The sequence below is a fragment of the Hemiscyllium ocellatum genome, chromosome 12 (assembly GCF_020745735.1).
Source record: "Hemiscyllium ocellatum isolate sHemOce1 chromosome 12, sHemOce1.pat.X.cur, whole genome shotgun sequence".
Taxonomy (NCBI): Eukaryota; Metazoa; Chordata; class Chondrichthyes; order Orectolobiformes; family Hemiscylliidae; genus Hemiscyllium; species Hemiscyllium ocellatum.
The window spans coordinates 97,099,143-97,124,257 of record NC_083412.1 but is presented as its reverse complement, the minus strand read 5'-3'; the positions used below and the strand labels follow the sequence as shown (position 1 = coordinate 97,124,257).

Below are 25,115 nucleotides of genomic sequence, written 5' to 3'. Positions count from 1 at the left end.
TTGTGTGTTTGTGTGAGTGTGTGTGTGAGAGAGCGTGAGTGAGTGAGTGTGTGTACGTGCATGTGTTACTTTGTGTGTGAGTATGTTTGTGTGTGAGAGAGTATGTGTGTATCTGTAAGTGTGAGTGTGTGTTTGTGTGAGTGTGTTTGTGTGTGAGAGAGAGAGAATGTGTGTGTATCTGTAAGTGTGAGTGTGAGAAAGAGAAAGTGTACGAGTGTGAGAGATAGCCTCTATGTGTGTTACTGTGGGTCTGAGAGTGTATGTGTGTGTGAGAGTCTATCGGTATGTGTGCGTGATTGAGCAGGTGCGTTTAGCATGTGGGTGTGAGTATATTTGTGTTAGTTTGTATGCGTGTGTGTGAGTGCACGATTGTGTGTAAGAGTGTACTATTGTCTGTGCGTGTGAGAGAATATGTGTGTAAGAATGTGAGTGCAGTTAAAGGAATAGCCACCGATTATGAAATGGTGAAAATCAGGAATGTTGCTGGGAACCTGAATTGGGGGAAACACAGAAAGTTTCGAGAGCATCAGGAGAGGGGAGAGATCGGGTGGGAACGGGTCATGGAGGGATATGAGAAACTTAAAACGCTAAGTTCTGGGCTGATAATCCTAACTCAATACAGAGCAGGGGAGCAATGGAATGGAGGAGAAGAAAAGGGAGGCAGAAATTGTGTCTGAGATTGTCACTGTGAGAGGTTCAGCTTTCCTCTTTGTGACTGAGTAATAAAGGATGTGATGCGAGAGGGGGGAAGTTCATACCTTTTTTACTGTGAAAGTGATGAATTTTGTTTCCCCTCTGACCAGACCAGGTTTACTAAACATTGGAGATACAAACCAACCCTGGCTAGCAGATACCTGGCCCAACACAGGAACCAATCACAATGACTGTAGCATCAACTGCTGCACCTCGACCAATGCCAACAGTGATAGCAACCTTACTACTTACAGCCGACCAGGTTGGGCTCTTTCATTGGCTAAGTCTCATTCTATGTGTGTATTAGAAACAAGAGTAGACTATTTGTTCTGCTTTTCCTCTTATTCATGTCTGTGTATGTTTATTTGGGGGCAGTGGCTTTACTGGCAATATTAACTACTGTATGAGAGTGAAGACCAAGGGAATGGTGGGAGCTTTTTGGGAAAATTTGGGGATTTTGGCATTTTGGGAAAGCAAATCTTAGCAGGACTTATACACTTAATGGTGAGGTCCTAGGGAGTGTTGCTGAACAAAAAGACCTTGGAGTGCAGGTTCATAGCTCCTTGAAAGTGGAGTCACAGGTAGATAGGATAGTGAACATTGAACATAGAACATAGAAAAATACAGCGCAGTACAGGCCCTTCGGCCCTCGATGTTGCGCCGATCCAAGCCCACCTAACCTACACTAGCCCACTTTCCTCCATATGCCTATCCAATGTCTGTTTAAATGCCCACAAAGAGGGAGAGTCCACCACTGTTACTGGCAGGGCATTCCATGAACTCACGACTTGCTGAGTAAAGAATCTACCCCTAACATCAGTCCTATACCTACCACCCCTTAATTTAAAGCTATGCCCCCTCGTAATAGCTGACTCCATACGTAGAAAAAGGTTCTCATGGTCAACCCTGTCTAAACCCCTAATCATCTTGTACACCTCTATCAAGTCAACCTAAACCTTCTTTTCTCCAATGAAAACAGCCCCAAGTGCCCTAAGTGAAGAAGGCTTTTGGTATGCTTTCCTTTATTGGTCAGTATACTGAGTACAGGAGTTGGGAGGTCACGTTGTGGCTGTACAGGACATTGGTTAGGCCACTGTTGGAATATTGCATGCAATTCTGGTCTCCTTCCTATTGAAAAGATGTTGTGAAATGTGAAAGGGTTCAGGAAAGATTTACAAGGATGTTGCCAGGGTTGGAGGGTTTGAGCTTTAGGAAGAGGTTGAATAGGCTGGGGCTGTTTTCCCTGGAGCGTCGGAGGCTGAGGGGTGACCTTATAGAGATTTATAAAAGCATAAGGGACATGGATTGGATAAATAGACAAAGTCTTTTCCTTGGGGTGGGGAGTCCAGAACTAGAGGGTGTATGTTTAGAATGAGAGGGGAAATATATAAAAGAGACCTGAATGGCAAACTTTTCACGCAGAGGGTGGTACATGTATGGAATGAGCTGCCAGAGGAAGTGGTGGAGGCTGGTACAATTATAACATTTAAAAGGCTTTTGAATGGGTATATGAACAGGAAGGGTTTGGAGGGATATGGACCGGTTGCTGGCTGGTGAGACTAGATTGGGTTGGGATATGTGGTCAGCATGGACAAATTGGACCGAAGGGTCTGTTTCCATGCTGTACATCTCTAAGACTCTATAACTGTGGAAGAAGGAACAATGCACCTATTGTGAGGTTTAACAGTCCTCTTGCTCTGCATTCTGATTTTGTCTCTTCCTCCCTCCTGCTCAGCTGACTGTATCGCCAACTATAACAACCAGCTGGAGAATAAACAGACCAACCTACTGCTGCCCGAGTCAGCCGTCTACGGAGACATGGACCTGAGCAACAAGATCAACGAGATGAAGACCTTCAACAGCCCCAACCTGAAGGAGGGTCGCTGCCTGAACCAAACAGCACAGCCCACTCCCTACGCCACCACCCAGCTTATCCAGAGCACACTGGGCAACAACATGAACACCAGCGGAGCTGATCTGAATGACAAGCACTGGAAACCGTCACTACAGACCAAACAGGAGCTATCCCCCATGCAGTACAACATCATGGAGCAGAACAAACTCAACAAAGGTACATAAGGGAGAGCATGTTGCATTTCTATGGCATCCTCAGGAATTCCATTCAGAGCTATTGATGCTGTTTTTAGTGTATGACCACTGTTGTAACATAGCTGTTAATTATGCACAGCGAGCTCTCATAAGCAAACATTGCGATGTTAATGGGTTTTGAGAAGATTTGTAGCTCAGGTTGAGGTCCTAGATGTAGACTTGCTCACTGAGCTGGAAGGTTCATTTTCAGACATTTCATCACCATACTAGATAACATCATCAGTGAGGTAAAAGTGAGGACTGCAGATGCTGGAGATTAGAGTCAAGATTAGAGTGGAGCTGGAAAAGCACAGCAGGTCAGGCAGCATCCGAGGAGCAGGAAAAAATTTCCCAAAATGTCGATTTCCTGCTCCTCGGATGCTGCCTGACCTGTTGCAATATCTTCAGTGAGCCTCCAGATGAAGCACTGCTGATGATTCCTGCTTTATATTTATATGTTATGGTGTTTTGATTGGTGATGTCATTTCCTGTGGTGATGTAATTTTTTTGTTCTTTTTCTCAGGGGTGGTAAATGGGGTCCAAGTCGATGTGTTTGTTCATAGAGTTCTGGTTGGAATGCCATGCTTCTAGGAATTGTCGTGCATGTCTCTGTTTGGCTTGTCCTAGGATGGATGTGTTATCCCAGTCGAAGTGGTGTCCTTCCTTACCTGTATGTGAGGATACTAGTGAGAGAGGGTCATGTCGTTTTGTGGCTAGTTGATGTTCATGTATCCTGGTGGCTAGTTTTCTGCCTGTTTGTCCAATGTAGTGTTTGTTACAGTCCTTGCACGGTATTTTGTAAATGACATTAGTTTTGCTTGTTGTCTGTATAGGGTCTCAAATTCATTAGCTGTTGTTTTAGTGTGTTGGTGGGTTTGTGGGCTACCATGATGCCAAGGAGTCTGAGTAGTCTGGCAGTTATTTCTGAGAAGTCTTTGATGTAGGGGAGAGTGGCTAGAGTTTCTGGACGTGTTTTGTCTGCTTGTTTGGGCTTGTTGCTGAGAAATTGGCAGACTGTGTTTATTGGATACCTATTCTTTTTGATTACACTGCATAGGTGATTTTCCCCTGCTCTACGTAGTTCCTCTGTGCTGCAATGTGTAGTGGCTCATTGAAATAATGTTCTGATGCAGCTTCGTTTGTGGATGTTAGGATGATTGCTTCTGTCGTTCAGTATTTGGTCCATATGTGTTGTTTTCCTGTAGACGCTGGTTTGAAACCAAAAATAAAACCCAAACATATAAATAGAAAGCAGGAATCATCAGCAGTGCTTCATCCAGAGGCTCACTGAAGATGTTACCTCGTATGGTGACGAAATGTCTGAAAATGAATCTTCCAGCTCAGCAAGCAAATCTATATCCATTGTGATGGTGTCCAATCGTCTGTAGGGTGAGGGATAAATCTTGGTCCAGGACACTGGAGAGAACTGCTCTGCTCCCTAACAATATTGGGGTCATAGGGGTTTGCTAAGAGGGGCTGAAAGACCTCTGTTTGATGACTTCTGACTGTCAGGAATGAGCTGGTGAGATGACGGTTATCAACATGACCCATGATGATGAGCAATTTTGAACAAATGGGATCAGGAGTCAGCAGTGATCCGGATGGATCTGGTCGCGGGAGGGTCAATCGTCCACTCAGTCCTCCCTGGTATGAATTCTTTGCCTTGGCGGAATGGAATTAAGGAATAGTGAGGGGAGGGGGCCTACTGGAGGGGGAATAGGAGTAGGAGTTCACTCAGTCTTCAAAGATGAAGACACAGAGTGAGGATGAAAAAATCAGGGTTAGAAGAAATGTTGAGGTTTCTGAAGAGCTAAAGACTAGCGAGTATATCTGTAAGTGAACTGAGGGAATTACAGAACTGGCGAGGGGATGGGAGAGGGTGGGAGTGAAGGGGATCATGAGTGAGTGTTTGAAGAAAGTGATCAGAGGTGACCTTATCTGTAATCAATCTGATGAGACTCCCAAGATCACTTCAAATATTAACATCAAGGATGTGGGCTGTTGGTTTGGGAGTTCACACAGAGGTAGACGTTTAGAGAGAAGAGAGCTGTAAACTCTGACGGGGACAGACATGAAGAGTTGAAGTGGAGGAAGTCCACTTTAATAGTTAAAAATTTAAAGTTTTCTTTCAAAAAAAGCGGTAGCAGACCCGGAAGGCGCGCTAGGTTACTTGGGTAAGGTTTTTTTTTCTCCCCTTATTTAAACGCGGGCTCCGAGTTTTAGGCCTCAGTCTCTCGGAAGACTTCGCGACAGCTGGTGGGTAAGTTTGGTCGTTTATTTAATAGTTAAAAATTTAAAGTTTTCTTTCAAAAAAAGCGGTAGCAGACCCGGAAGGCGCGCTAGGTTACTTGGGTAAGGTTTTTTTTTCTCCCCTTATTTAAACGCGCAGGGGTACAGACAGGCTTTCAGGGAGCTAGGTTGGAAGCTCAGAGTTAGAACAAACAGAGTTGTAGTCTCTGGTTTGTTACCCGTGCCACGTGATAGAGAGTCGAGGAATAGGGAGAGAGAGCAGTTAAATGCGTGGCTACAGGGATGGTGCAGGAGGGAGGGATTCCGGTTTCTGGACAACTGGGGTCCTTTCTGGGGAAGGTGGGACCTCTATAAAAAGGATGGGCTACACCTGAACCTGAGGGGCACCAGTATCCTTGGGGGGAGGTTTGCTAGTGCTCTTTGGGAGGGTTTAAACTAACTCCGTGGGGGCATGGGAACCAGGACTGTAGCTTTAGGGTACAGGACCTTGAGTGTAGGGAGGTTAGGAATAATGCAGTGATCTCTAAGGAGGGTGCCTGTAACCAGAAGGGTGGATTGAAGTGTGTATACTTCAATGCCAGAAGTATAAGGAATAAGGTAGGTGAACTTGCAGCGTGGGTTGGTACCTGGGACTTCGATGTTGTGGCCATTACAGAGACGTGGGTAGAACAGGGACAAGAATGGCTGTTGCACGTTCCAGGGTTCAAATGTTTTAGTAGGATCAGACATGGGGGTAAAAAAGGGGGAGGCGTGGCATTACTTGTCAAAGATAGTATCACAGCAGTGGAATGGACGATGGAAGAGGACTTGCCATCTGAGGTAGTTTGGGCTGAGGTTAGAAATAGGAAAGGTGAGGTCACCCTGTTAGGTGTTTTCTACAGGCCTCCTAATAGTCCTAGAGAAGTAGAGGATAATATTGCGAGGATGATTCAGGAAAAGAGTGAAGGTAGCAGGGTGGTTGTTATGGGGGACTTTAACTTCCCAGATATTGACTGGGAGAGCTATAGCTCGAGTTCATTAGATGGGTCGGTGTTTGTACAATGTGTGCAGGAGGGTTTCCTGACACAATATGTCGACAGGCCAACAAGAGGGGAGGCTATATTGGATTTGGTTCTAGGTAATGAACCAGGCCAGGTGTAAGACTTGGAGGTAGGTGAGCACTTCGGGGACAGTGACCACAACTCGGTGACTTTTACTTTAGTGATGGAGAGGGATAATCGTGCGCCGCAGGGCAAGAGTTATAGCTGGGGGCAGGGAAATTATGATGCAGTGAGGCATGACTTAGGATGTGTGGATTGGAAAAACAGGCTTCAAGAGAAGAACACTAATGAGATGTGGGGATTGTTCAAGGAGCAGCTACTGCGTGTCCTCGATAGGTATGTACCAGTCAGGCATGGTGTAAAGGGCCTTGTGAGGCAGCCGTGGTTTAGTAAGGAATTGGAGTCCCTTGTGAAAGGGAAGAAGGCGGCATATGTAAAGATGAGGCGTGAAGGTTCAGTAGGGGCAATTGAGAGTTATAAGGTAGCCAGGAAGGAGCTAAAGAGGGAGCTAAGAGAAGCGAGAAGGGGACATGAAAAGTCTTTAGCTGGTAGGATTAGGGAAAACCCAAAGGCTTTCTATAGGTATGTCAAGAATAAAAGGATGACTAGGGTAGGTATCGGTCCAGTCAAGGATAGTAGTGGGAAGTTGTGTGTGGAGGCGGAGGAGATTGGAGAGACATTAAATCAGTACTTTTCATCAGTATTCACTCAGGAACAGGACACTGTTGCTGATGTGAATATGGAATCACAAATAATTAGAATGGATGCCCTGGAAATATGCAGGGAAGAGGTTTTGGGAATATTGGAAAGGATGAATATAGATAAGTCTCCTGGGCCTGATGGCATTTACCCCAGGATCCTATGGGAAGCTAGGGAGGAGATAGCAGAGCCATTGGCCTGGATTTTTATGTCGTCATTGTCAACGGGAATAGTACCAGAGGACTGGAGGATAGCGAATGTGGTCCCATTGTTCAAGAAAGGGAGTAGGGATAGCCCTAGTAACTATAGGCCAGTGAGTCTGACTTCAGTGGTGGGCAAAGTCTTAGAGAGAATGGTAAGGGATAAGATTTATGAACATCTGGGTAGGAATAACGTGATCAGGGATAGCCAGCATGGTTTTGTGAAGGGCAGGTCGTGCCTCACAAACCTTATTGAGTTCTTTGAGAAGGTGACTAAGGAAGTGGACGAGGGTAAAGCAGTAGATGTTGTGTATATGGATTTTAGTAAGGCGTTCGATAAGGTTCCCCATGGTAGGCTAATGCTAAAACTACGGAGGTATGGCATTGAGGATACATTAGAGGTTTGGATTAGGAATTGGCTGGCTGGAAGGAGACAGAGGGTAGTAGTTGATGGATTATGTTCATCTTGGAGCGCAGTTACTAGCGGTGTACCACAAGGATCTGTTTTGGGACCATTGCTTTTTGTTATCTTTATAAATGATCTAGAGGAAGGACTTGAAAGCTGGGTAAGCAAGTTTGCGGATGACACAAAAGTCGGTGGAGTTGTGGATAGTGAGGAAGGAAGTGGTAGATTACAGCGGGATATAGATAAGTTGCAGAGCTGGGCGGAAATGTGCCAAATGGAATTCAATGTAGCTAAGTGCGAAGTCGTTCACTTTGGTAGGAATAACAAGATGATGGATTACTGGGCTAATGGTAGGCTACTTGGTAGTGTGGATGAGCAGAGGGATCTTGGTGTCCATGTACACAGATCTCTGAAAGTTGCCACCCAGGTAAATAGTGCTGTGAGGAAGGCATATGGTGTACTGGGCTTTATTGGCAGAGGAATTGAGTTCCGGAGTCCTGAGGTCATGTTGCAGTTGTATAAGACTCTGGTGAGGCCTCATCTGGAGTATTGTGTGCAGTTTTGGTCGCCATACTATAGGAAGGATGTGGAAGCTTTAGAACGGGTGCAGAGGAGGTTTACCAGGATGTTGCCTGGAATGGTAGGAAAATCTTATGAGGAAAGGCTGAGGCACTTGGGGCTGTTCTCATTGGAGAAGAGAAGGTTTAGGGGAGATCTGATAGAAGTGTATAAGATGATTAGGGGTTTAGATAGGGTAGATACTAAGAACCTTTTACCGCTAATGGAGTCAGGTGTTACTAGGGGACATAGCTTTAAATTAAGGGGTGGTAGGTATAGGACAGATGTTAGGGGTAGATTCTTCACACAGCGGGTTGTGAGTTCATGGAATGCCCTGCCCGTATCAGTGGTGAACTCTCCTTCTTTATGGTCATTTAAGCGGGCATTGGATAGGCATTTGGAAGTTATTGGGCTAGTATAGGTTAGGTAGGATTCGGTCGGCGCAACATCGAGGGCCGAAGGGCCTGTACTGCGCTGTATCCTTCTATGTTCTATGTTCTAAGTCACTGAAGATGTAAACTCATTAGGTGCAGAGGCTAAGGGAAGAAGATAATCAGGAAATTTTGTTTTTTTATGGCATACTTGGCAGAGAACAAGGATTTTAATTGAAAAGCTATTGGTTGGAGCGAGGGGCGGTGAGGAACTGAAGAGGAATGGGCAATATGGCCAAAATGCGTTTTACTGGAAACCAGCTGGGGACAATGGAATTACAATGAGACTCTGTTCTCTGCATTCTGAACAGGTTAATCGAACCGCAATATGGTGTATAACCTGCTCGGTATGCTGATTTCAAACACACATGTCATCAGGGTTGGAAATCTGACCACAACAAGCTGTGTGGAAACTCCAGTTTGTGGAAAGTGCAGTGACCTCAGATGGATATCAGGTTTTGTATAACTGTTATACCTCCAAGAAAAATATCCATTTGGTATCTAACACTGTGCTACACCTGTCCTGGGAGTGTTTGATGGAGACAGTGTAAGAGCGAACTTTACTTTCAGTTTGAAAGAGTAGAGCGTGCCTACTCTGTGTCTAACACCACACGGTCCCTGTCCTGGAAGTGTTTGTTTAGAGTTTGGGATCTGATTAAGATTGTTCGCCCTTTATTTCCTTTCAGATTATCGACTAGCCGAAACGAACAGCATTCCCACAATCCCATACAACCAGGCGAGTGAACATGGGACAAGTGGATCCTATAACAGTTCAGACCGAGGTAGCAACACATCAGGTTAGTCACTCGGTTACTGCCGGTCTGTGTGAAAGCAAGTGTCTTGACTGTAATGGGATCAACCAGCTGGACCCCAGAGAATATGAGTTCCCCGACTGGGGCCATTAGTCTGGTCCCATCAGGGAGCCCTGGCTGACAGATATAAATAGGAACTTCAGAGATTCTGTTCACTCTGAGATCTGGCTCCAAGGGAGTTGGATCAGGGTCAAGGAGTCTCAACATGTAACTAAGGGGGACTTGCGGATAGTGTACTGGCCTCTGTGTATTTTAGCAAGGTGCATCAGAGGTGTATGGAAGCTGGCAAATTAAAGCATGCATTAGAATGTGGACCTTATGACACAGAGTGTTTATAACAGGAATGTATAAAGAAAGCCACACCAGTGTATAATGGACAAAGAGAGAGATGGAGCTGTTGCAGCGGGTGAGATGAACCATCGAAGGAGCACCCCTCCTATGGCATGCAAACACCAGTCCAGGCTGAATGAGCAATGTTACACAGTTAACTTAGTGCAACCCCGCAGAGAACCCAGCAGTTAAAGGTCACAAGATCAGAACTGCATAGAATATCCTCGCATTAATTACAGCCCACAATCAGGCCATTCAGCCCCAACTGCACTGTGCTAGTACCTCCACTCCAAACGAGCCTTCTCCCACATTCCTTCATCTCACATCATCTCTGCTTCTCCTCCCTGTGTAATTATCCACTTTCTCTTTAAGTGGAAAAGTAATGCTCGGCTCAGTCACTCTCTGTGCCAAGTCCCACAATCTGCACAGTCTCTGGTGAAGGGGTGTCCGCTGAATGCACAAATTTGGTCATGTTTCTTGGATACGGCTCACCGACTAGCAATCTCCTCGCTCTGAATCAGAGGGTTGTAGGTTCGAGTCCCACTGCGAAGCCTTGAGCGCCGTGGCCTGTGTGCACCTTCCTGAAGCCAGTCCCAGGGAGGACGTGCTGCAGGGTGGAAGCTGGGCTCTTATGCACTATTCCATCTCAGCCCTCTCTTGGAGGTTCTGCCACATGCACATTGGTTGATATGCGGAAGTTTCCAGCACAGCACAGAGGTCAGAGATCAGAGCTGGGGCAATAATAACAATCTCTTATAGAGACACATAGCACAGAAACAGGCCCTTCAGTCCAATCAGCCCATGCCAACCATAATCACAAACTAAAGGCGTCTCTATCATCCAGGCCAATACTTACCCATTCCACAGACACATTCACATGGCAATGCTTCTGGAAGTTTGCTGTGCACTGATGAGTTCTTACATTTCTTAGCGTTATACAACTCTGACTACACGCCAGGAAACTTACAATGCCTCTGCAGTACACTGGTTAAAACCTGAAGCCAAGACAGGTGCCATATAAATGCAAATGCCCCTTGCCTCTGAATGAAGATGTATCTCCACAGTTGCTCCTCTTGATTGATAACGCTTACAGCTATTTTCTTGCATCTACCTGACCCAAATGGACACAGAAACATAGAAACCCGGAGCAGGAGGAGGCCATTCAGCCCTTCAAACCTGCTGCACCATTCAAGATGATCATGGCTGATGGTCCAACTCAGCTTTCTCCCCATACTCTTTGAACCCTTTAGCCCCGAGAACAATATCCAACCCCTTCTTGAAAACATTCAGTGTGTTGGCTTCAACCACACTCGGTGGCAGAGATTTCCAGAGGCTCCCTGGGTGAAGACATACCTCCTCATCTTAGCATTAAATGGTTTGAACCTTTGAGCCTTGGTTCTGGACCCTCCGATCATCAGGAATATCCTTTCTGCATATATTCTGTCCAGTCCTGTTGCATTTTATGGGTTTCTATGAGATCCCTCCCTCATTCCTTAAAGTCCGGTGAATATGCTCCTAACTGATTCAGTCAGGAATCAATTGAGTAAATCTTAATTGCACTCCCTGCCTCACCAGAACATCCTTCCGCAGAGAAGGAGAACAAACCCCCAGTCACCTTTGCACACTCGATTTCCAACTGACTGTATTGCAAATTCAGCTCCCCGCCACACCCCTCACCCGCACCCCAGACCTGTGTTATTCATATCTAACAATAATATGTTAAAGTGATGTGTATTCTCACTGCCTTGCTGTGTGACACAAAGTTGAATATTCTGGATCAACAGAAAGAAAAGGAAAGGAGCAGTTCGTGGGGGGGAAGGGGGTGGCACAGTGACCGAGTGGTTAACACTGATGCCTCACAGCACCGGGGACTTGAATTCAAATCCGGCCTCGGACAACTGGCTGTGTGGAACAATGAACATAGAACATGACAGCGCAGTACAGGTCTTTCAGCGCTCGGTGTTGTGCCAACCTGTGAAACCAATCTGAAGCCCATCTAACCTCAATTATTCCATTTTCATCTGGATGTTTATCCAATGTCCTTTTAAATGCCCTTAAAGTTGGCGAATCTACTACTGAGGTAAAAACAATGACTGCAGATGCTGGAAACCAGATTATGGATTAGTGGTGCTGGAAGAGCACAGCAGTTCAGGCAGCATTCTGATGAAGGGCTTTTGCCCGAAACGTCGATTTTGCTGCTCTTTGGATGCTGCCTGAACTGCTGTGCTCTTCCAGCACCACTGATCCAGAATCTATTACTGTTCCAGGCAGTCGGGTCCGTGCCCCTACTACTCTCTGAGTAAAGAAACTACCTCTGACATCTGACCTGCTGAGCAAAGAGACCTTGGAGTGCAGGTTCATAGCTCCTTGAAAGTGGAGTCACAGGTAGATAGGATAGTGAGGAAGGCATTTGGTATGCTTTCCTTTATTGGTCAGAGTATTCAGTACAGGAGTTGGGAGGTCATGTTGCGGTTGTACAGGACATTGGTTAGGCCACTTTTTGGAATACAATTATGGTCTCCCTGCTATACAAAGGTTGTTGTGAAGCTTGAAAGGGTCCAGAAAAGATTTACAAGGATGTTGCCAGGGTTGGAGGGTTTGAGCTACAGAGAGAGGCTGAACAGGTTGGTGCTGTTTTCCCTGGAGCGTTGGAGGCTGGGGTGTGACCTTATAGAGGTTTATAAAATCATGAGGGGCATGGATAGGATAAGTAAACAAAGTGTTTTCCCTGGAGTGGGGGAGTCCAGAACTAGAGGGTACAGGTTCAGGGTGAGAGGGCAAAGATATAAGAGACCTGAAGGGCAACTTTTTCACTCAGAGGATGGTTCATGTATGGAATGAGCTGCCAGAGGAAGTGGTGGAGGCTGGTACAATTACAATATTTAAAAGGCATCTGGATGGGTATATGAATTGGAACGGTTAAGAGGGATATAGGCCTGGTGCTGGCAGATTGGTCTAGATCGGGTTGGGATATCTGGTTGGCATGGACAGGTTGGACCGAAGGGTCTGTTTCTGTGCTGTACATCTCTATGACTCTATATTTCTCATCCCTCATGTCCCCTCATGCTAGCCATCACCATCTGAGGAAAATGGCTCTCACTGTCTATCCAAACCTCTGATTATCTTATATGTTCTCTCTAACGAAAACAGCCTCTGGTCTTTCAGCCTTTCCTTATAAGACCTTCACTCCAGACCAGGCAACATCCTAGTAAATCTCCTTTGAACCCTTTCCAAAGTTTCCATATCCTTCCTATAATATAGTGAGCAGAACTGCACGCAATAGTCCAAGTGTGGCCACACCACAGTTTTGTACAGCTGCAGCATGACCACATCACTCCAAAACTCAACCCCTCTACCAATAAAAGCTATCACATCGTATGCCTTCTTAACAACTCCATCAACCTGGATGGCAGCTTTCATGAATGTATGCACATGGACACTGAGAATCTTATTAGTCCAATACTCTTTATTCCTATTACTCCTTCCAAAGTGAATCATCTCACACCTTTCGGCATTAAACCGCATTTGCCACCTCTCAGCCCAGCTCTGCAGCTTATACATGTCTCTCTGTAACCTGCAACGTCTTTCAACATTATCCACAACTCCGCTGACCTTAATGTTACCTGGAAATTTGCTAACCCATCCTTCTACGCTCTCATCCAGCTTGTTTATAAAAATGACAAACAGCAGTGGCCCCAAAACAGATCCTTGCGGTGCACCACTAGTAACTGAACTCCAGGATGAACATTTCCCATTAACCACCACCCTCTGTCTTCTTTCAGCTCACCAATGTCTGATCCAAAGCACGATATCACCCTCAGTCTGATGTCTCCATATTTTCTGCAGTAGCCTACCGTGGGAACTTTATCTAACACCTTACTGAACTCCATATACACCACATCAACCACTTTACCCTTATCCACCTGTTTGATCACCTTCTCAAATAACTCAATAAGATTTTGTGAGGCACAACCTACCCTTCACATGTTGACTATCCCTCATCAACTTATTCCTCTCTCGATGATTATAAATCCTGTCTCTTATAATCCTTTCCAACACTTCACCCACAACCGAGGTAGGGCTCACTGGTCTATAACTGCCAGAGTTGTCACTACTCTTCTTCTTGTACAAGGGAACAGCATTTACTATCCTTCAGTCTTCTGGCACTATTGCTGTAGACAGCGACGACAGAAGGATCAAAACCAAAGGCTCTGCAATCTCCCTGGCTTCTCAGAGAATCCTAGGATAAATCTCATCTGGACCAGTGGACTTACCTATTTTCACACTTTCCGGAATTGCTAACATCTCCTCCTTGTGAGTCTCAATCCCGTCTAGTACAGTAGTTTGTATTGCAGTATTCTCTTCGGCCCTTCCTGAAGAAGGGCTCATGCCCGAAATGTCAACTCTCCTGCTCCTTGGATGCTGCCTGACCTGCTGCGCTTTTCCAGCAACACATTTTCAGCCCTAATCTTTCTCTAGTCATTCTTTTATTCCTGATATACCTATAGAAAGCTTTAGGGTTTTCCTTGATTCTTTCCACCAATGACTTCTCATTTCCCCACCTGGTTCTTCTTACCTCTCTCTTTAGGTCTTTCCTGGCTAACTTGCAACTCTCAAGCGCCCGAACTGAGCCTTCATATCTCATCCTAACATAAGCCGCCTTCTTCCTCTTGACAAGAGATTCAACTTCCTAAGTAAACCACGGCTCCTTCGCTCGACCACTTCCTCCCTGCCTGACATGTACATTCTTATCAAGGACACGCAAGAGCCCACATTTCAAATGTGCCCGTCCCCTGCAGTTTCCTTCCCCATCCTAAGCATCCTAAATCTTGCCTAATCACATCACAATTGGCTTTCCCCTGGCAATAACTCTTGCCCTGCATTACATACCTATTCCTTTCTATCACTAAAGTAAACGTCACCAAATTGTGGTCACTATCACCAAAGTGCTCACCTCCCTCCAAATCTAACACCTGGCTGGGTTCATTACCCAGTACCAAATCCAATATGGCCTTGCCTCTTGTTGGCCTGTCTATATACTGTGTCAGAAAACCATCCTGCACACATTGGACAAAAGCTGACCCATCTAAAGTACTCAAACTATAGCATTTCCAATCAATATTGGAAAAGTTAAAGGCCCCATGACAACTACCCTGTGAAGTTTGCACATTCTCCCTGTGTCTGTGCAGGTTTCCTTCGGGAGCTCCGGTTTCCTCCCACAGTCAACAGATGTGCAGGTTAGGTGGATTGGCCATAGGAAATTGCTCATTGTGTTCAGGGATGTATAGATTAGGTGGATTGGCCAGGGGAAAATACAGGAATATAGGGATTGGGTGGGTCTGAGCAGGATGCTCTTCAGAGGGTTGTTGTGGTTTTGATGAGCCAAATAGCCTGTCGGAATTCTTTGAAAAGGATTCTGATGGTGAGCTGCTTGAGGGGGTTCGAATTCTGAAAGACTTCGAGTGGATAGAGAGGGAGAGAGCATTGTTCTTGTGGGGAACACAAGATGAGATCGATGCCAAAAATATCCAATCGCCAATTCTTTGCCCAACGAGCGATGAGAATGCGAAACCCATGACCACAATGAGAGGGTGAAGTGAGAGTGTAGGACCAATGAAAGGGGAAGCTAGATCAGAACCAGGAGTCACAGTCTGAGGATTCGGCGTGGACCATTTAGGATGGAGATGAGGAGACATTTCTTCACTCAGAGAGTGGTGAGCCTGTGGAATTCATTACCACAGGAAGTAATTGATGCCAAAACATGAATGTATTCAAGAGGTGGCTAGTTATAGCGCTTGGGGGGAATGGGTCAAAGGTTATGGGGATGAGGCTATTGAGTTGGACGATCAGCCATGATCGTAATGAATGATAGAGCAGAGTCAAAGGGCTGAATAGCCTCCTCCTGTTCCTATCTTCTACGGTATGTTTCAGCATTTGCAGGGAAAGGAATTAGAGATATTTTAGATTTAGGTTTAGATTCACACCCAGCATGGACCGGCTGGGCTGAATGGCCTTTCTGTGTGCTCTCTATCCAATGCAATTCGATTGTGATCTTATCGAGGTTTACAAAATTATGAGGGGCATGGATAGGATAAATAGGCAAAGTCTTTTCCCTGGGGTCGGGGAGTCCAGAACTAGAGGGCATAGGTTTAGGGTGAGAGGGGAAAGATATAAAAGAGACCTAAGAGGCAACTTTTTCACCCAGAGGGTGGAACGTGTATGGAATGAGCTGCCAGAGGATGAGGTGGAGGCTGGTACAATTGTGACATTTAAGAGGCATTTGGATGGGTATATGAATAGGAAGGGTTTGGAGGGGTATGGGCCGGGTGCTGGCAGGTGGGACTAGATTGGGTTGGGATATCTGGTCGGCATGGACGGGTTGGACCGAAGGGTCTATTTCCATGCTGTACCTCTCTATGACTCTGTGTATTCCCACTGACGATGACAAGCTATTTTCCTGCTGCTTTTTCCAGGGAGCCAGGGTCACAAGAAAAGTGTTCGGACTCCAAAGTTGCCCAAACAGGGGGGCATGAATTGGGCAGAACTGTTGCCACCACCTCCAGCTCACCCACCACCCACAGCAGCCAATCCTGAGGAATACAGCATCAACAGAGATGAGAGGTATGGACCCACCCCCCGATTTCTAGATGGCACTCGAAGCTTTACCCTACTCACTTGATTCGCCCATAGATTTAGGGCACCCAGCACCCACGGGTGCCATTTCTTCTGGCCTGGATACCTATTTACGCTGTGTCACTGTTGGCCCGTACCAGAGAGTGATGGAAGGGTAAGGCTGCAAAGCGTAATCACATCAGACATCCCAGAGCTGAAACTGTGGGAAATAAAAACCAAGAACTGCGGACGCTAAAAATCTGAACCAAAAGCAGAAACTGCTGGAGAAAGCCAGCGGGTCTGGCAGCATTCTTCTGAAGTGGCGGTGCTGATGTTGGACTGGGTAGAGGGGGGCTGGGGGGGAAACGAAGTCCGGAGTCAGATGACACCAGGTTATCATCCAACTGATTTATTTGAAATTGTAGAAATGCAGAAGATAGAAGCAGGAGGAGGCCATTCGGCCCTCTGAGCCTGTTCCGCCATTCATCATGATCATGGCTGATTGTCCAACTCAATAGCCTCATCCTGCTTTCTCCCTATAACCTTTGATCCCATTCGCCCCAAGTGCTTTATCTAGCCACCTCTTGAATACGTTTAATGTTTTGGCATCAACTCCTTCCTGTGGTAATGAATCTCACGGGCTCCCCATTCTCTGGGTGAGGGAATGTCTCCTCATCTCCATCCCAAATGGTCTACCCTGAATCTTCAGACTGTGACACACCCTCCATTGGGGACATCTTCCCTGCATCTACCCTGTCCAGTCCTGTTAGAATGTTATAGGTCTCTATGAGAGCCGCCCCTCACTCACCTGAACTCGAGTGAAAACAATCCTAACCCAGTCAACCCTTCCTCATACGTCAATGCCCTCTGAAAGCCTGTGGTTTTAAACAAACCTGTTGGACTATAACCTGGTGTCGTGTGACTTCTGAGTTCATTCTCCTGAAGAGTGTCCCTCTTGCCTTGAAATGTTAACTTTGTTCTTCTCTCCCCAGCGATGTTGCCAGACCCGGCGAGTTTCGTCAGCAATTTCTGTCTTTATGCAAGCTCAATTCTTAATCTGTTTATGGACATTTTCAGAACTCAGGCTGTGATCCTGAAAATTCCCAGAACCCGGATCACTCATCGAGCTGTTGGATTGGTCGTCCTGATCAATGATCCAAAGAACGTCAGTTCGAACCCAGCAAGGAACAGTTCAATGTTACTGAAGGACTCAGCTGTCAGTGATGGTGACGTGGAGCTGATACACGCTCACGGAGAATCGAACCCTCGTTCAGTGACCGCCTTTAGAGAAGGAAATCTCCCACCCTTAGCTGGTCTGGGACTGTCCCTGATTTAAGTCCTGCACTGATCCTTTTGACTCCTAATTGGTTCTATTTATCTGTAGGTGACTGGGGACACATTGTAAATGTATCCTTTCAGACATGTTCCCCTCCTCAGAATGAATTTAAAAAGATACCCACTTCCTGTCTGGCCTTACTCCAATGAGGAGGTGAGCAGTCATTACCCACTGGAGGGTGTTAGGGAAACACGCACCACAGCAGACTATCAGTCTTATCTAAGACCATAAGACATGGGAACAGGAGTAGACCATTCGGCCCCTTGAGCCTGCTGCACCATTCAATAGGATCATGGCTGATCCAACCATGACTGCCCTATTCCCATTATCCTTGATACCCTAACTGTTCAAGAATCTGTCTCTCTCAGCCTTAACAGCAGCACGGTGGCTCACTGGTTAGCACTGCTGCCTCACAGCACCAGGGACTCAGGTTCAATTCCAGCCTCGGGCGATTGTCTGTGTGGAGTTTGCACATTCTCCCCGTGTCTGTGTGGGTTTCCTCTAGGTGCTCCAATTTCTTCCCACAGTCCAAAGTTGTGCAGATTAGGGTGGATTAGCTTGGGATGTGTAGACTAGGTGGGCTAGCCATGGGACATGCACGGTTACAAGGATGAGGTGGGGTTTGGGTGGAATACTTTCTGAAGGGTTGGTGTGGATTCAATGGGCCAAATGGCCTGCTTCTACACTAGAGGGATTCTATGATCTTAAATACACACAAGGACTCTGCCCCCACAGCTGACAAGGAGTTCCCAACATCCATCACCCTCTGAGAGAGAGGAAATCCATCCCTCCCTGCCTGCCTCATCTCACCAACTCAGCGCTCAAACTGGAATGGCAATAATTCCAATTCTAAGCTGCATGTTTAAAACATTTATTCTCAGGATGTGGGTATCAGTGGCTCAGCCAACACTTATTGCCTGTCCCTAATTACCCTCGAGAAGGTGGTAGTGAGCTGCCTTCTCACAATCCATGTGGGTGGAGTCTCAAGGATGGATTTCCAGCTTTTGACCCAGCAACAGTGGAAGGAACGTTGAGATATTTCCAAGTCAGGATAGCAAGGAGAGGAACCTGCGGGTGATGGTGTTCTCCTGTATCTGCTGTCCTTATCCTTCTCGGTGATAGAGGTCATGGGTTTGGAAGGTGTTGTCTAAGGAGCCCTGTTAATGTGCACTGCATCTTGAAAATGGTACGCACTGTTGCCAATGTATGTTGATGGTGGAGGGTGTGAATGCTGAAGATGGTTAATGTTGAGCCAGTCAACTGGGCTGCTTTATCCTGGATGGTGGTGAGCTTCTTGAATGTTGTTAGAGCTGCACCCATCCAGGCAAGTGGGGAGTACAGAGAAACCTCGATTATCCGAAAGACACGGGCAGGGAGTATTACATTTGGTTAATCGAATTCCGGATAATTGAATGCAGTTTAGTAAGCATTGGGACCTTGTGATCTTGCCCGATAATCCGATATTCAGATAATCAAATGCCAGATAATCAAGGTTCCTCTGTATTCCATCACACTCCTGACTTGTGCACTTTGACTGTAGACAGGTTTTGGGAGTCAGGAGGTGGGTTAATCTCAATGGACTTCCCAGCTTCTAACCTGCCCTTGCAGCCACTGTATTTATACGGCTTGTCCAGTTGAGATTCTGGTCAATGGTAACCCCCAGGATGTTGACAGTGCAGGATTCAGTGATGGCCATGAAACATCAAGGGACAACGGTGAGATTGTCTCTTATTGGAATGATCATTGCCTGGAGCTGATGTTAGTTGCCATTAACCACCCAAGGTGAAAACAATAACTGCAGATGCTGGAAACCAGATTCAGGATCAGTGGTGCTGGAAGAGCACAGCAGTTCAGGCAGCATCCGAGGAGCAGCGAAATCAACGTTTCGAGCAAAAGCCCTTCATCAGGAATAAAGGCAGTGAGCCTGAAGCGTGGAGAGATAAGCTAGAGGAGGGTGGGGGTGGGGAGAAAGTAGCAATAAAGTACAATGGGTGAGTGGGGGAGGGGATGAAGGTGATAGGTCAGGGAGGAGAGGGTGGAGTGGATAGGTGGAAAAGGAGATAGGCAGGTAGGACAAGTCCGGACACATCATGGGGGCAGTGCTGAGCTGGAAGTTTGGAACTAGGGTGAGATGGGGGAAGGGGAAATGAGGAAACTGTTGAAGTCCACATTGATGCCCTGGGGTTGAAGTGATCCGAGGCGGAAGATGAGGTGTTCTTCCTCCAGGAGTCTGGTGGTGAGGGAGCGGCGGTGAAGGAGGCCCAGGACCTCCATGTCCTCGGCAGAGTGGGAGGGGGAGTTGAAATGTTGTGCCACGGTGTAGTTGATTGGTGCGGGTATCCTGAAGATGATTAACCATCCAAGCCTACATGTTCCTGCGTGCAGACAGTGTCCCTTCAGTATCTGCGTAACTGTGAACATGATTGAATGCTATTTGCATCATACCAAACCAGATAGCTGTCAAACCAGGGATGGAAATGCCCCTTCAGCTGGAATTGGTCAGTGCTGGCATCTTGTTGTTCACCCAATGCCTGCTGGTGATTCGGAGTTACCTCAGAGTGAAACCCCAACATGGACAATTCAGCTCAGACTCGCTGCTTGACAGTTGCGTCTTTTTGCTTTCTCAGCTACGATGGCGATGGCCTGTGCCCGATGCCTCCTTCCCGAATGTACCTGCAGCAGGGTGAGCTGGAGGAGCAGGAGGATGATGAGCGAGGCCCTACACCACCAGTCCGTGGGGCAGCCTCATCGCCAGCCGCTGTGTCATACAGCCATCAGTCCACTGCCACCCTCACACCCTCACCTCAGGAGGAGCTGATGCCCATGTTACAAGACAGTCAGGAAAACCTGGCTCTCATCCAGTCTGTGAGCGATCGCAGGTAAATACAACTCAACAACAGAGAACACCAGAGGGACACACACACACACACTCGCACACATGCACGCACACACACATTTGCACACACACACTCACATTCACATACAATCACACATACAGACACACTCTCTCTCTTACACACACACTCACATGCTCTCTCACACACTCACACACACATACACTTGCACAGACACACAGACTCAGACACACACATACACACTCTCTCACTCACACACAAACACATACACTCACATTCACACACAGACACACTGTCTCTCTCATACACACACACATTCTTTCTCTCTCACAGATACACACACATTCACACACTTTATTTCTCTCACACACACAGACACACTCCCTCACACACACACATGCTCACATATACACCCACATAACCCCACACACACACTCTCTCTCTCAGACACACACAGACTCTCTCTCACACACGTATACTCACACACACATACACTCACACACCTTTTCTATCTCTCACTCAATCTCTCACACACACCAACGCACACTTTCTTTCACACACACTCAAACACACACATGCACACTTAAACACAAACTCTCACACACGCACTCTCTCTCTCACACACACATACACACTTACACTCAGACACACACACACTCTCACACGCTCACTCTCTCTCACATACATGCACACTCCCAACATACTCACACACTCACACACCCTCTCTTTATCACACAAACTCACACTCACATACACACACCCACACTCTATTTCACACACACACACTCACACTCTCTCACACATGCAACTGTCTCTCTCATACACATACACACACTCTCTCTCACACACACATACACTCTCTCTCACACACACACTCGCACACACATGCACACAATCCCACACACACTGACACCAAACAAATACACACGCACACAAACACACAAACACCCAGCTTTTCATGTGTTTTCATCAATATTTATGTTGCAACCAAGATCACAAGAAGTGATGGTCTGTTCATTATCGCGCTGCAGTTTGTTTGGGATCATGCTGTTTGCAATTTGACAGCGATCACACTGACAAAGGAGCTTCACGTGCTGTAACGTGCTTTGGGCTGTCCTGTGGAAAGCGCTATACAAATGCACTCATATCTGATAAGGATGTGGTCTCCTTCCCCCAGGCGCAATCCGGTCAGCCCCCCTCCTCCACCAAGACCCGTCTCCCCCTCCCACACGTACGGCTACATCTCAGGGCCTCTGGTCTCTGACATGGACACAGACGCACCTGAGGAAGAGGAGGATGATGAGGGGGAGGAGGCAGTGGAAGTATCCAAGATGCACAGCTGCCGTCTGCTCCTGCACAGCCTGCAGCAAACCCCCGCCTCCAGCATGGGGGACCTGGAGAGCTCCGTCACTGGCTCCATGATCAATGGCTGGGGCTCAGCCTCTGAGGAGGATGCCAACTCATCCAGTGGGCGTTCCAGTGCAGTCAGCTCCTCTGACGGCTCCTTCTTCACCGACGCAGACTTTGCACACGCTGTGGCAGCAGCTGCTGAGTACGCCGGCCTCAAGGTTGCTCGACACCAGCTACACGATGCAACAGGTATGTACAACACAGCCACACTGGTATGTACAACACAGCAACACTGGTATGTACAACACAGCCACACAGGTATGTACAACACAGCAACACTGGTATGTACAACACAGCAACACAGGTATGTACAACACAGCAGTACAGGTATGTACAACACAGCAGCACAGGTATGTACAACACAGCAACACAGGTATGTACAACACAGCAACACAGGTATGTACAACACAGCAGTACAGGTATGTACAACACAGCAGCACAGGTATGTACAACACAGCAACACAGGTATGTACAACACAGGGTTAGATACACAGCAACACAGGTATGTACAACACAGCCACACAGATATGTACAACACAGCAGCACAGGTATGTACAACACAGCAACACAGGTATGTACAACACAGCAGCACAGGTATGTACAACACAGCAACACTGGTATGTACAACACAGGGTTAGATACACAGCAACACAGGTATGTACAACACAGGGTTAGATACACCACAAAGCTAACTCTATACTGTCCCCATCAAATACTCCCAGGATAGGGGCAGCATGGGGTTAGATACCAAGTAAAGCTCCCTCAACACTGTCCCCATCAACACTCCCAGGTCTGGGATAGCACAGGGTTTGGCACAGAGTAAAGCTCCCTCCACACTTTCCCAATCAACACAGTCAGTTCAGGGATAACACAGGGTTAGATACAGAGCAAAGCTCCCTCTGCACTGTTCCCATCAAACAATCCCAGGACGGGGACAGCACAAGGTTAGATACAGAGTAAAGCTCCCTCTACACTGTTCTCCTTCAGACACTCCCAGGACGGGGACAACCTAGGGTTAGCTACAGAGTAAAGCTCACTCTACACTCTTCCCCTATTAAACACTCCCAGAACAGGGATAGCGTACGGTTCGATACAGGGTAAAGCTCTCTCCCCACAGTTCTCCCATTAAACACTCCCAGGACAGGGGCAGCCTGGAGTTTGATACAGAGTAAAGCTTCCTCTATCCTGTCCCCATCAAACATTGACAGGCGAGTTGCATGAGATGAAATGCTATCTTGTGCTTTGGTGTATTTCTCTAAAGTTATACTGGGAGGGTTGCTCTTTTTGTCAGTCTATTTGAATAAATTCAGTCACATCTCTAGCGTGGCCCTTGCTCCTGGACCTTGTACTGCAGGCTGGGTCGAGGTATCTAAACAGTGCAGGGTTTAACGTTTAATGAGCAGAATTCACATTTCACTCAAGGTAACTGCTTAATGAAGCTTTTACCCTCTTGTGATGTGCCCCAGGCATTGGTTTAATTTAACCTCATTAGTTTCATGATTGGTACTAAATATGCAAGGCTTTGATGAACCAATTAGAGACTAGGAATTCAACCTGGTGGAACTTGATTAGCTGTGAACTGACTGCATCTGATGAACGACTTGTTGGAACTCTCTCTGCTTTTATGAATGTAATGGTTATTACTGAGATGGAGTCAGAGCCGACACCGAAATTAATATCCAGAACACTTCAAATTGCATTAAGAATTAATACAGTGAGAAATAAAAGTCCTTGTAATCAGTTCCAGAATGTAAAATATTATTGTAGTGATGAATTTATATTGAACATTGAGGTTAATCATTTGTTCTCTATTTTGTTACTCTATATCGATCTTCTCAGAAGCAGACTTTTGGCTTTGTGTTGAATGCTCTGTCAATGTTTCTTTTAAAAAACATTCATTCTCAGGATGTGGGCATCGATGAGAAGGCTGGCATTAATTGCCCATTGTTAAAATAGGTGACGGGCAAATGGTTCTTCAATCAGTGGCTCCTGACCATTCGTTATGAGATTGGGGACACATAAATTCAGACTTACCCAGGAGAGCTCTTCTTTACCTCGGGGGCAGCCCAGGCAACATTCCCTGGGCTGATTCCTGGGATAAAGGAAAGGTTGATTGGGTTGGTCCTGTGCCCATTCAGGGGAGCATCGAGCTGATTGAAATGTGTAGAATCCTGGAGGAGGCTTGAGGGTGGGCACTGCGAGGATGTTTTCACCCGTGGAAGGTAGCTAGAATTCAGGGCCACAGTTCAGAGGTGACGGGTCGCATCCTGAACAGAGAGTCGATAACACGTGCAGCACAAAGCACAACTGGTCAAGCAGCATCAGAAAGGCAGGAGAGTCGATGGTTTGGGCAAGAGGAACATTGATTGTCCTGCTCTTCAGATGCTAATTGACCTGTGCTTTGTTCTGCCCCATATTTTATTGACTCTGACTTTTCAGCATCTGCAGTTCTCCTATCTCCTCTTGAAGATGGGGACAAGGAAGAATTTTCTACCATAGGTTCATTTGTCTTTGGAATTTTTCTCCCTTGGGGAGATGGTCATTGTTTGTATCTGAGCACTGGTTAGACAGGCTTTTGATCAACAAACGAGTCTCAGGATTTTGGGGGGAGTTGAGTTGAGGCTATAGTTTGACCTGTCATGTTTCTACTGTGTAGTGAAACAGACTGGAGAGGCAGAATGGCCTACTCCTGCTCCTAGTCAGGATCATGGAAGACTGCTTCAGTTTGCACAATACTCTGGCTCCTTCTTCATCCTTCAGTGGAGAGGCCTTGTTGGTTCTGGGGGGGACGAGCTTATTCACCAGGAAGGTCAATACATTCGCTGCTGATCCCACCACCCGCTCTCCTTCCATCACACATCACTGAACAGGGACCGAGTGAGAATTCTAGGCCTTGGGTGGGTTTTGGTGAGACCACATCTGGAACCCTGTGTAATGTACTGGTCACTGTACTTACAGAACGATGCCAAGGCACTGGAAGCAGTTCAGAGGAAGTTTACGAGACTAATCCCTGGAGTGGATTTCCTCAGAAGGAAAGGCTAGACAGGCTGGGCATGTATCCCGTGGTGTTTAGAGGTGACCTAATTGAAACATCTAAGACCCTGATTTAACCAGATAAAGTTGAAAGAATATTTACTCTTGTCGGAGAATCTAGAGGAGAAAGTGAGGATGCTGGAGATCAGAGCTGAAAATGTGTTGCTGGAAAAGCACAGCAGGTCAGGCAGCATCCAAAGAGCAGGAGAATCGACGTTTCGGGCATGAGCCTTTCTTCAGGAATGAGGAAAGTGGAGATGGGTTCCTCATTCCTGAAGAAGGGCTCAAGCCCGAAACGTCGATTCTCTTGCTCCATCGATGCTGCCTGACCTGCTGCGCTTTTCCAGCAACACATTTTCAGC

General features: G+C 46.7%; 1 protein-coding gene across 3 annotated transcripts in view; it reads left to right on the top strand.

Moving 5' to 3' along the window:
* robo1 (roundabout, axon guidance receptor, homolog 1 (Drosophila)) overlaps positions 1–25,115 on the top strand; it is a 364,449-nt gene that overhangs the window by 312,002 nt on the left and 27,332 nt on the right. For all 3 annotated transcript variants that reach the window (XM_060833868.1, XM_060833867.1, XM_060833869.1), the window contains 6 exons: positions 804–955; positions 2,429–2,764; positions 9,052–9,162; positions 15,981–16,128; positions 20,083–20,334; positions 21,488–21,909. In XM_060833868.1, coding sequence (XP_060689851.1) covers positions 804–955; positions 2,429–2,764; positions 9,052–9,162; positions 15,981–16,128; positions 20,083–20,334; positions 21,488–21,909 — 1,421 coding nt within the window. The remainder of the gene's footprint in view (positions 1–803; positions 956–2,428; positions 2,765–9,051; positions 9,163–15,980; positions 16,129–20,082; positions 20,335–21,487; positions 21,910–25,115) is intronic.